Raw genomic sequence first — 12,531 nt, 5'->3', positions numbered from 1 at the left:
ATCTGGCTTAAAATTCCACCACGAGGGGCTCACCAAAACTTCCTTATTATGAATAAAAACTTTATAAAGATTGACAAAATAAACCGATGGGTGCACATAATTTTGCTAAGTGTGATCTTCTTGGCCACTTGCTTGTATGGATACTCAAAGCTTTACTGCATGTGACCGAGCGAACCACATGCAGTAAGGCACCGAGCGAGCGAGCGAGCATGCCTTTATAAAATGCAAGTAAGTAACACGGCACTCGGTGCCTTACTGCATGTGACTGAGCGAACCACATGGCTTGCTGACTCATCATGAGGCATAACATGAGCGGAATATAACGTGAATGCATGATGAGCCTTTATAAAACGCAATAAGTCATAATACTTAATCAAAATACTTGTTTAAGCATGAGTGCAGAAATAACATGAATGAGCCAAAATGGCTATACGACTCCGAAAGTGTGACATAACATAACTGACTTGTCTAGTCTATGAAACCTGTAACATAAGTCTGAACATGGAAAACATACTTGCTGGGACAAGGCCCCCAGCATACCTTAGATGCATAGCTAATCATTAAATAAAAAGTTGACTAAACCCCGAATGAGATGGGGCTCACCAATAAGATGATACGAATGCTATCCTACTGAGCAGATGTGTCGTCCTGTAAATCAGTACCTGCATCGTGAAATGCAGGCCCCGGGTAATAAAAGGGGACGTCAGCACATTGAATGTACTGGTATGTAAAGCAACTGAAAGAAATAACATGGGACATGAAATAACAAGATAAGGACTGAAACTGAAAACCTGGACATGAACATGAGCATGAGCGTGAGTACATATATATATATAACATAAGTAAAACATGATAAGTAGGGAGAGCATTTCATAAACCGACAACATGATATCACCACGTGGGTACGTGGAGTCTGGTACCTCGCCGGACCAGCAGAGCCCCCATACCTTGCCAGGGTATAAGGTGGTAACGTGCCTGATGGATCCATTCAGCGTAAAATTAAGGAATCGTCCTAACTGGGCGGAGCGATCCTTGTCCTACGGTGGCTACGTAGTTTCAGGCTATCTGATCCTTCTCGGTAATCCGTGCAACTCCCAAAAACATGAACATGATATAATTGGCTAAGAAGCCCATGATTTTCGTGAATTAACTTGTACTTGACTTGGAATCATGATTTCACGAAATAACTTGTAAACATGGTTTCATGAAATAGCTTGTATTTAGCATGTATGTATCTTGTATCATGGCATGAAAGTAATTATACAATATAGTTGCATGAAAACTTGTAAACATGTACGATATTCATGAAATAATCATTTTTTTAGCTAAAAGCATGCATGCAAGAACCCATGGAATACAAGATATGGGTTTTCATGGATTACGGACTGATTCTCAATAATCATATGGAGTTATTAAGAACACAATGATATAATAATAGCAATTCATACATAATATAATCATGGACATGGATCTAGGGTTGTCATGAGCATGGTATAGAAACCCTAGTTTTTGTAAGGATTCATACTTTATGGATTTAGAGGCGTGGGGAAGAACAATGGTGTTCCCACACATAGATAGCAACACTACATACCTGGTAATGCTCCAAAACTTGAATTAAAGAGTTGAACTTTGAAGAAGATTTCCAAAATCTTGAATTCTTGAACTTTGAGATGGGTTTTCTTGAAAACCCTAGCTTGAAAAAATGAAAAATAATGATTTGAACTGATATGGACGAATATATACTGTTCTGAAAAATTGAATTTTACACTCAGTTAAATACTGGCCGTATTTTGAAATACGGGCCGTATTCTGTATGGACTGCACTGCATCTCTTCAGTAAAATGGCCATAACTCTTTGTACAGATGTCCGTGTGACCCCCATAATATACCGTTGGAAAGGTATTTCAAAGCTCTACAACTTTCATCAAGGAAGTTTTCCCAAATTCCAAATACGTTTTGAAATACGGGCCATATTTTGAAATACGATCTGTATTTAACGATGTAACCTCTAAGTGTCAAATTCCAGAATGCTCAGAAATCTTTGGTACCAGTTTACGACTTGAAATACGGGTCGTATACTGAAATACGATCACTGTTCATGGGCGTAAACCACCATCTTACAACTGAAGAGGAAATTTTCAATTCCCACATTCTTTATCGGGTTTTCTAAATCTAGGATCATGATCAAAGCTTAGATTAAAGGTACGGGGTGTTACAAAAAGGTCCTCATTAGGGCACACGATGCAATAGATTCGGTTATTAGAGCAAAGCCCAAAATGGTGAGCTTTTCTGCTTTCACTTTGTCGTACTCGGGGGAGCGATAACCCGAGAGTACTTGCCAGATGAAGCGATGGCTCCATGCGGGGATTATGGGGGAGACTTTCACAATCTCTTTCGCTCTTGGATATAATTCCTTACTTAGTGACTCAGACTCTCTTTCTTTTGAAGCTCATGCACTATCAATGGCCTCAGATTGGAGTTAAAGCTTAACTAAACTCCATAAACCTCTAGGCCCTTCAATTCAATTATGATTCAATCAAATGAAATAATCTCATATTTTATCCCGAAATTAATATTCCTTACCTTTTGAACCACTGCATATAATTTCCTGCTACATTTAGAAGGCAAAGGAGCCTATATGTAATAACTAGGATCTTTTGGGGGGCTCATGTGAAATTATCCTGTTATTTACAGAAGATGATGTCGTTCAAATGCAGACCAAATACTGAGAAGCCAAAAAAAAAAAAAAGAGAAAAGGCCATAAAAAAACTCGCCACATTGAATTTTTCTCCTACTATTAACACTTTAACACAAAAAACAGGGATAGAGAAAATAAGTCGTTTATATGGTTGGTGAAAAAAAGTACTGATAAACTATTTGTTTTGCAAAAATGATTCAAATATCTTTAAAAAATTTATAAAAAATTACAATTTTAAAAATATTCATTTGGAAAAAAGGATGCACATCGTATATAGTGTGAAGAGAAAGTTAGAATCTTTTTTCCAAAAAAAGTACTTTGAGAATTAGAAAAATATTAAGGATAAAATGGTAAATTTTTTTATCAAGCTAAAAATGTTAATAAGCTGAAAAATCATAAATTGAAAATGTCCAACTTATTATTTTTTTGACTAATTTTAGCTTATATACACTTTTGATTGTCTACCAAACGCGTCAATAAGTTAAAAAATACGTATAAGCTCGCTTGACCAGCTTATAAGCTTAGTCAAACACATTGTAATCTCCTGCTAAGGTAAAGGAGCCAATATGCAATAATTAGTATCTTTGGGGACTCAAGTGAATAAGTAGAAGATGATACTGCTCAAATGTTGACCAAATATACCAGGAAGAAATTTATTTTTTTTTTAAAAAAAACATAGTGCTAAAGAACTCGCCACATAGAACTTTTCTCCCACTAGGTTATTTGTTTTGCTAAAATAATTAAAATATCTTCAAAAAAATTATAAAATTACAAATTTAAAAATATTCCTTTGAAAAGAAATAGGATGAACATATATAGAGTGAATAAAAGGTTAGATTTTTTTTTCTGGAAAGGTATTTTGAGAATTAAAATAAAATATTAAGGATAAAATGATTTAAAAAAATAACTAAAAGTGTTTATAAGCTTACAAAACATAAGTTAAGAATGTCCAACTTACGATTTTTAACTAATTTTAGCTTATAAGCACATTGGTATTTACTAAACGGTAGATAAACTGAAAAATACTTACAAGCTAATTTCACCAGCTTATAAACATAAGAAAAAGGTCAAAAATGCACCTCTACTTTGGGAAAAGGGATAAAAATATATTCCATTATAAATTTGGGTAAAAGATACCCCTCTCGAAGTTTTCAAATATACCCTTATCTTAATGAAAATGTCCAACATAACCCGATTTCATTTTTAAACCCGCTCCAACTAAATTAAAAAACGCATATGGATTACCTACTCCTGTGCCTACGAACTCCAGATTTAGGACTCGAAAATAAGTTGGTCGCATATGCATTTTTTTATGTAGTTGGGTCGGATTTAAATGAAGCGGGTTTAAAAATAAAATTGAGTTTTGAGGAATTGGAAATTTCTATTAAGATAGGAATATATTTGAAAACTTTAATAACAGAGGAAATATTTTTTACTCAAATTTATAACCGAGGTTATTTTAAACCCTTTTCCCAAAATAGAAGGACATTTTTGACCCTTTCCCCTGCAAACTTTAGTCAAACAACCTCGTAATCTCGCCCTACTAATAGAAGATAAAGGAGCCTATATGTAATATTAGAATCTTTTGGGGACTCAAGTGAAATTATCCTGTTCATTTGCTGTACAAATGCTGACCAAATATCCCAAAATGAAATTAAAAAAAAAAACATAGTGATAAAGAAGTGTCCACATATATTATTAACAAAAACTAACACAAAGCCACATATAGAGAAAGAGAATTAATAATATGGTGCTTAATGCTACAATACCAATCATTAATGGAGGCATAAAGTTCTCAGAATTTCATAATTCAGCTGTTAGAAAGTAAGTTTTATTAAGCTATTATTTTTTTTTAAAAAAAAAATCAATCTTGTTTTTGATGTATTAGAAGTAGTTTCATTAGTCTGAATTTTTGTGGGTAGTTTGTGTATTTGCTTATTATTTGTTTAATCATATGTTTTCAGTGTTGTATTTTTGTGTATGAGAGCAATTTTCAGTCTTTAAATTGTTGAAGAAAAGCTTTTGGAGGTTGGAGAAGAGATAAAAAAATCTTGTTTTTGATGTATTAGAAGTTTTATTTGCCTGAACTTTTGTGAGTGTTTTATGTTTTTGCTTACTATGACAGCATTTCAGCCTATAGATTTTTCAAGAAAATTGTTTGGTGGATGGAAAAGAGAGATATAAGAATTGGGGTTGCAAGAATTCAAAATTTTCCTTGAGATTTTATTTTTAGAAATTGTTTTGGTGTGTAAAGTTCTAAAAAGATTTTTAAGTCTTGGTCAGAAATTGTTGGTTTGTGTTTTTTGTGTGTGTTTTACTGTTATATTTTTGTCTATTAGAGCTATTTTCAGTCTTTAAATTGTTGGAAAAAAAAAGTGTTTGGAGGTTGGAAAAGAGAGATGTAAAAATGGGGTTGCAAGAATTCAAAATTTTCCTAAAGATTTTATTTTTAGAAATTGTCTTGGTGTGTAAAGTTCCGGACTGTTCTACCATGACTTTCTCGCTTTTGTTATTCCTTGTTTTCATAGTGTTTTCGATATGCTTGGCCCTATCTGACCTTCTGTCTTATTTTCCTCTCTTGAGCCGAGGGTCTTTCGGAAACAGTCGCCCTACCTTTCAAGGTGGGGGTTAGGTCTGCGTACACTCTACCCTCCCCAGACCTCTCATGGTGGGATTATACTGGGCTTGTTATTGTTGTCGTCGTCTTGGTGTGTAAAGTTCTAAAAAGATTTTTAAGTCTTGGTTAGAAATTTGTGGGTGGTTTCTTTTTGATATGTTTTTAGTGTTATCTTTTTGTCTATTAGAGCTATTTTCAGTCTTTGAATTGTTCAATAAGAGTGTTTGCAGGTTGGAAAAGAGAGCTACGAATTGGGGTAGGAAGAATTCAAAATATTCCTAAAGATTTTACTTTTACAAATTGTCTCGGTGTGTAAAATTCTTAAAAGATTTAGTCTTGATTGGTTATTCAAAATCTATCTTGTTTTTGATGTATGAGAAGTAGTATTTGTCTGAATTTTTGTGGGTGGTTTGCATTTTTGCTTATTATTTCTTTAACGACGAGTTTTCACTGCTCAAAACCTAATACCAACTAGTAAATATCACCTATATGAATCTTTTTCTTCGATTGGCCCTATCTTTAACCAAATCTGCATATTTCTTCCATAGTAACTTTCCCAAAAAATGAAAGCTCTTTGTATACGTTGATATGCAATAAATAACTTTTGTTTTTCTTTGAGTTCTTTTCTGGCAGGCAGTGGTAGTATTTTGTTAAGAAAAAATCGTAGAACTCTTTCTAGGGTAGTATTTCCTTTCTATTATTCAGCATTCCATTCAAAATCTATGTTGCTCGGACTCTTCAAAAAAGCCGTCAGTTGCGTGTTGGAACTTGGATCCTCCAAAACAAAGTGCATTTTTGGAGGATCTGACACGGGTGAGGCAACATTTTTGGAGAATCCGAGCAACATAGCTCAAAAATGTTCCGATAGAATGGTGAATATAAAAATCACATGACTTCCGTTTTTTCTCCTTTTAAAAAAGAATTGTTTTTCTCTGTCAGGTTTGAATATGAGGGTATGCAGAACACTGGCTTGGCTTCACGGAGAACCAAGAGTCAAGCAATTCGCGTCCTGGCAAATCCCAATGTATGCATTATGAAGGCTTCCATGTATGTAATAGTAATACTAGTAAAATCGGTTTGATTATATGGTCAAAAATAAGGCATAGAAACACACCTAAACTATCGCGAAATTACCAACTACACATCTAAAGTATGCGGGGGTCCTACTACCCCTCTAAACTTATTTTGTTTTCTTATTTACCCCTTTACTAATGACTTGGTAAAAAAAAGGTTAAAGTGCAGCATGTGTGAACACGCGCTTATTCATTCTTGCATCTCAGACTAAAATACACTTTGCACCATGACTATTTGAGATAGTAGATCAGATCTTCAACTATTTTTTCCCCTCCAAGTAGCTTCAATGTTGCTATATTTGCCTTCAACTCTGCCTCAAATGTACTTCTTGCACATTTCCAAAACAAATTCCTTCTTTGAAGATTCTTTCTTTTTAGTATTGAATAAGCGTGTGTTTGCACATTCTGTGTTTTAACTTATTTTTCTACCAGGTAATTAGTGAAGGTGGTAAATAATATGATAAAAATAAGTTCAGGGGGGATCATAGGACAATTTCGCCGTAGTGTAGGTGTGTTTTTAGGCCTTATCCCTTTTAATTATGTGCCGGTGGTAAAATTATGTGCACAGTGATTTACTAAAACTTGTTTCTACTTTCTTGTTTACAAGGCTATTATATTTTCATCTTCAACTGATGATATTTCTAGTTGTGTTGCACTTCCATCAATAAAATTTATGTTGTTAACAATCCAGTAGCTTGAGCTATGCTTGTGTATACCTATGGGATTCCAGCCGGGGATTGTTTAAGGAAATATCAGGTTCAAGTAGTAGCATGTTAACATTTGTCCAAAACACTAGGTGATTTCTTCCTATTTTTCCGAGCCTGGGTGAACAGAGTTGCTCGGTACCTGTACTGGTGGAAGGTAGTAGGCACCCATGGAATTAGTCGAGGCGCTCACAAGCTCGCCCGGGTACCACAGTTATTGAAAAAAGGAACATTTCAAGTGTATCATGATAGAGCATGTCTAAGCCAAGTTTTTAACTTCTATGAAAAAAGGTTTCTTTTGTGTGTTACTGAGCTTCTGCATTTATCAAGTGAACCAAACCAAATCTCAGAGGTCATTCTTTTTAGTTATTTTACTCTTTAAACACTAAGAACACGTCAAATGAAGCATCTGTTACTTGTTAAGGTACACCTTTTCAGGAAATGTTAAGCATATTTCATTAACTCCTTCATTCGAGTGACTTCTCCCCTTGAGTTATCTTCAAAGTTTTGACTTCTGTGTAATCTGGTAATTTTACCCTATGTTGCTCGGAATCTCCCAAAATGTTGCCGCACTCGTGTTGTATCCTTCAAAAATGCACTACTTTTGGAGGATCTGACACGCCCGGCGACATTTTTGAAGAGTCCGAGCAACCTAGATTTTACCAAGCTGTTAATGCTCTATGTTGTTTCCTTACTCGAGGGGAAAATTGTTACTAATATGTTGACAAGACTGTTTCTCCAAACTCCATTCCCCCCCCTCTCTCTCTCCCCCCAAACCCAAAACTAAATGAGAACTTCTTTGTCTGCAGGCATCTCCAAGGAAAGAGAAATTAAAGAAGGAAGTGATAATGGTGGATCCTGTAGAAGCCAAGAGATTAGCTGCAAAGCAAATGGAAGAAATTAAAGCTAAAGAGAGGTTTGAAGTGAGTGAACCTCCATTTTATTGCCATATGTGCCTTCTATTTTATTCGCAAACTTTTCACGTATTAGATTAGCAAAGATCAGAAATGTACAGAATCTCGGTAACATTGCACTCATCGCCTCAGCTTCCTAAAGCAGATTGAGTATAGGCTGTTGAATTTATATTATTAGGTCAAGGTAATTGGTGATGTTATTAGCTTAATTCCACTTCCATTTAGATAAATCCTTCAATGACATCTAACACTTAAGTCGGTCACCTAACTTAATCCCTCACTCGATCTTCCAATGGCAATGTTCTAAGGTGTGAGCCTCATTGCCGATAAGTTCTATTTTGAATAAAGCAGTTCAAAACAACAAATATGATTGGCAAAAGATGTAGCTATTGTTCAGGAAATCATTGTGAATGAAGCTGTTAGTTTTTACTTTCATTACATATATATTTTTAGTTTTTGCTTCATTGCACCTTTTTTAGCGCTTTGCATTTAAAGCCCCTATAGACCTGGAGCGCTCTTTTAACGCTTTTCGCCTTTGACAGCACTGGATCCTACCTTGCATGATTGTCCGGGATATTCATTCCTCAGACAAAGAAATAGTTCAGTTTTCTTGCAATTGCATAGTAAAATGTCTCTTAAATCCCCTGCCTACGACAGCAGGGGATTTGCTTTCTGGGTCGAGCTTGTCGCACGGGGCTTGCCTAGTGTGGGTTACCTCTCTTGTGTGGTTTGCGAGCTATTGCACAGGAGCTGGGTTTACCCTGTGCGCACCCAAAGGGTAGCGGCTGCGGGTTCCCATGTCATCAAAAAAAAAAATGTCTCTTAAACATTTCCTTTATGTAAATTTTTTGCTTCCTTATGTCTGAATGATGTGACCTGGATGAAATTTTAGAGGAAACGAGATCTCTTGCCCTCTTATAATTTGAATAGAAGAAAATGGCTTTTGCAAATCTATTATATGTAAAAATTGAAGATCTCTTCTAAAAGAGTCGTAAAACTAAAAAAAGTTTGTAAAGGGCTAAAAAACCATTTCTCCCTGAAATTTTACGTCTTTTGCACCTTCGATGATCCTTGTACTTGTACAAATGCTTTTGAAACTTGTTACTGTTACATAAATTTTACATTCTGTGCTCTGAATATTTTACAGAGACGGAAACAAATAGAAGCAATTAACGGCGCGTGGGCTATGATTGGTCTTACGGTCGGATTAGTCATTGAAGGACACACAGGACTCAGCATTCCATCTCAGGTAATAATACTAAAAAGGTGCATTATTGCTCATCCATAGTTACCTATGTTGCTCGGTCTCTTAAAAAATGTTAACGGGTCCGTATCAGATTCTCCAAAAATAGTGCATTACTTTTGGATGATACCGGTGCGGTTAGGGATGTCAAAAGGGCGGGTTGGGCTAGATTTGGGCGAGTCAAAATGAACTAAGTTAATGATCCCACCCAAAAGTTACGTGGGCCGAAGGGTTGGACTAAAACGGGCTAAAAAGCGGGTCATAACCTTTGCCCAATTCTTATTAAGTTTGAATCTCTGTTTTTGTTCTTTTATAATTTTTCAAGTATCTAATAAAACTATTTTTTTCTTTATTATGACTATATAACATATCAAATATTTTGACAAGGTTTCTCTGAGTCAATTTTTTACTTATCAGCCTGATTTTAAGATTGGTTGAAATGGGTTGGGCTGAAATGGGCTGAACTAATAAATGGAAACTTAAACGGGTTGGTGGATCATGTTTTCATCAGTGTTTTAAAAGGCGTTTTCGGGGCGAGCCCCGGGGCGAGCCTCGATGCGAGGCGTACCTAAATTGCCCCGAGGCTATGGTGGGAGGCGAAAGTATCGAAAGGCGTACGCCCAGCAATTCGGGGCGTACGCCTGGGCGTTTGGGGCGTACGCCCGGGCGTTTGGGGCGTACGCCCGGGCGTTTAGGGCGTAAGCCCAGAATTTTTTTTCAAACTAAAACGAAATTTGTTAAATAAGTCCTTAGTATAATGCCCAAATTCTCAAAAGTCAACATGTAATTACTCAAATGTTTTAAAAAGGAACTGAAATATTAAATTTAAAAGTCAAGACTTTTTTTTATTGCTAGAATGCCTAATATATGTTCTTTTCCAACTATTTATCTTGTCTTCTACTATCTCAAAAAAGTAACGAGCAGTCACTTGTACTTGTAAGTAGCGTATAATAGATTGTTCTAATTAGTTTTTTTTGTGGGGGTAGAGCATATATATATATATATATATATATATAGACGTATAATATATTGTTCTAATTATTTTTTTTTTTGTGGTGGAGCATATATATATATATCTCTTGAGTTCAGCCGGTGCTCTTTGGGCCCCATCGTCACGTGAACTTTTATATATATATATATATATATATATATATATATATCACTTATTTATAGTTTTCTTCATTTTTTACGCTATTTCACCTATTTAAAAGTATTGATTATAATTATATTATTTTATAAAATATTAAAAATTAAAACCCCATGGGGCTTACGCCTCACTGAGGCAGACGTAAAACGCCCCGCCTTACGCCTTCGCCTTTTAAAACACTGGTTTTCATGGGTTAATTTTGTCACCCCTAGGTGCGATTACATTTTTAAAGAGTCTGAGTAACATATACAACATCACATAATTGAAGTTTTAACTTAACACCCCACCCCCCTTATTCAAAAAAAAAAAAAAAAACATTTTTCAGTTGGCAAGCTACATATCTGCAATCGTCAGGATTTTTACGAGATAGACACAGGCCAAGATGAGGAAGCAAAGAAACTATGATCGAAGCATTCTTTTAACTCTGAAAAATGTGAGATCGTGTGAACTGTTAATTCTTGTGCAGCATATTGGTTTTCAAGTTTCTGCATTCTTGATTCGTTACGACTACAATTTTGTATATCTTTCATTTCAGGCGAAATGTAAACTAAATGTATAATCATACAGTTGTCTATTATTTTTGGACTTCAGTTCAGAATTTATTTACATATATTTAATTATTTTTCGCGTATATTTTTATTTGGTGTGATGATGACATGAGTTAAGCTTAGACGGAATAGTGAGGATTTATATAGTTGATTTCAACTTGTTTGAGATTGAGGTATAGCTGTTGTCAGTTCATTTAGCAAAGACGCATTCTTGTCATTGTTACCATTAGTAGAAGTTAGCTTGTAAACGGTCTTGTAAGTTTTATTATTAAGAGTTGGGGAAAAGTCCAAATATATTTTTTTACTATGCAATTTAGTGCAAATATATCTTTCGTTTAAATTGGCATATTTGTGGTAGTTATGGAATAACTAGTTATGCCAAAAGATGCATCAATACAGCTACCACACCTGTAACCCAAATCAATTTGTGCGGGGAGATGCACACGAAAAGAATGATGCCATTAATGAATGATAATTAACCAACTAGCTTTGCATCTAGATTATCTTTATGATATTTAGATGTTTGATTATAATTGAGACATGCTACTACCTCCATCTCATTTTTTGCTGATGTCAAGATTCAATAAAATGTTTCACTTTGAGTTCCTTCATGGAAATTAGGTGACAAATTCCTTTTTTCAGAATAAAAAGTACTGATAGATATGGCCGAAGTGTGCATATATCTGATGTTGAGATGACCATTTAAGTCATACTTGTAGTGAGTAAAAGTTTATAAGTCTATCCACTTCGAAATAACTTTAGACATGCGGTGTCCGAAGTTAAGTTTGACAAAGCCAAACTTCAAAATTTCGAGCACAAATGTGGTTGAATTGAGTATTTTTGCCTGAAATCCATGCACATATGGTTGAAGGCAAAAAGGGATGAACTTCAATCAGATGTAACTTCAAACATCGCATGTCTGAAACTATTTCGAAGTGGGTAGATGTGCAAAAGTTTTAAGTGAATACACGTTAAATAGTTGTGTCCAAATAGGATACCCGGTGAAATTTCTACAAACTGAATATAGGTCAGATCTTTGAGTATGGGTTTTTGCATCAACCTTCACATGAGACCATCATTTTTGTTGGGTATATATGTTGTACCTGGCCATTTCTTTCATTATGGGCTTACAATAAGCCTGTAAGGCCCAAAACGTTTTTACTAATGTACTCTCTTCTGTAATTTTTTTGGACAGGAAAAAAACTGAGTATATAATAGAGTTTAATCTTAGTTATTGTCGAGGGGCGTGGTTGGACGAATGAGATTCTTCTAATCGGGAACAAAGAAACCCCTGATTGAGAGTGCTTCCCCTTTCAATGGACACCTATACAAGGTGAATCTAAATTAATCGAGTTGCGAATGTCGGATACCAGATAGTTAAACCACTTTATTTATATTTTGTCCTAGATTATTTTTTGTTTTATTCACTCCAAAAGATAAAGCAGAAGCCAAAAATGAAGTCAAGAGAGAGGAGGCATTAGGTCTAAATACATAGGAGATGCCCCAACATTTGAATGACTCACACCATCTTAAGTGATTGATATAATAAAAATAATAAATGTTTGTGGATAAGGTTATGGACCGACG

General features: G+C 35.1%; 1 protein-coding gene across 1 annotated transcript; it reads left to right on the top strand.

Moving 5' to 3' along the window:
- Nucleotides 1-4,365: 4,365 nt before the first annotated feature.
- LOC132602851 (uncharacterized) lies at nucleotides 4,366-10,986 on the top strand. The gene is made up of 5 exons (XM_060315643.1): nucleotides 4,366-4,522; nucleotides 6,255-6,339; nucleotides 7,902-8,015; nucleotides 9,154-9,255; nucleotides 10,722-10,986. Exons 1-5 carry the CDS (start codon nucleotides 4,446-4,448, stop codon nucleotides 10,764-10,766), a joined length of 423 nt encoding a protein of 140 aa, XP_060171626.1. The 5' UTR covers nucleotides 4,366-4,445; the 3' UTR covers nucleotides 10,767-10,986.
- Nucleotides 10,987-12,531: the final 1,545 nt, after the last annotated feature.

The sequence above is a fragment of the Lycium barbarum genome, chromosome 7 (assembly GCF_019175385.1).
Source record: "Lycium barbarum isolate Lr01 chromosome 7, ASM1917538v2, whole genome shotgun sequence".
Classification (NCBI taxonomy): domain Eukaryota; kingdom Viridiplantae; phylum Streptophyta; class Magnoliopsida; order Solanales; family Solanaceae; genus Lycium; species Lycium barbarum.
Note: the sequence above shows the minus strand (reverse complement) of the source record. Positions and strands in the feature narration are given on the sequence as shown.

Excerpts from the sequence above, each read along its gene's own strand:
- LOC132602851 (XM_060315643.1), top strand. The coding sequence starts at position 4,446 with ATGGTGCTTAATGCTACAATACCAATCATTAATGGAGGCATAAAGTTC. Across the intron at positions 4,523-6,254 it reads CATAATTCAGCTGTTAGAAA|GTTTGAATATGAGGGTATGC; the intron begins GTAAGTTTTATT and ends TTTCTCTGTCAG. Across the intron at positions 9,256-10,721 it reads GACTCAGCATTCCATCTCAG|TTGGCAAGCTACATATCTGC; the intron begins GTAATAATACTA and ends AACATTTTTCAG.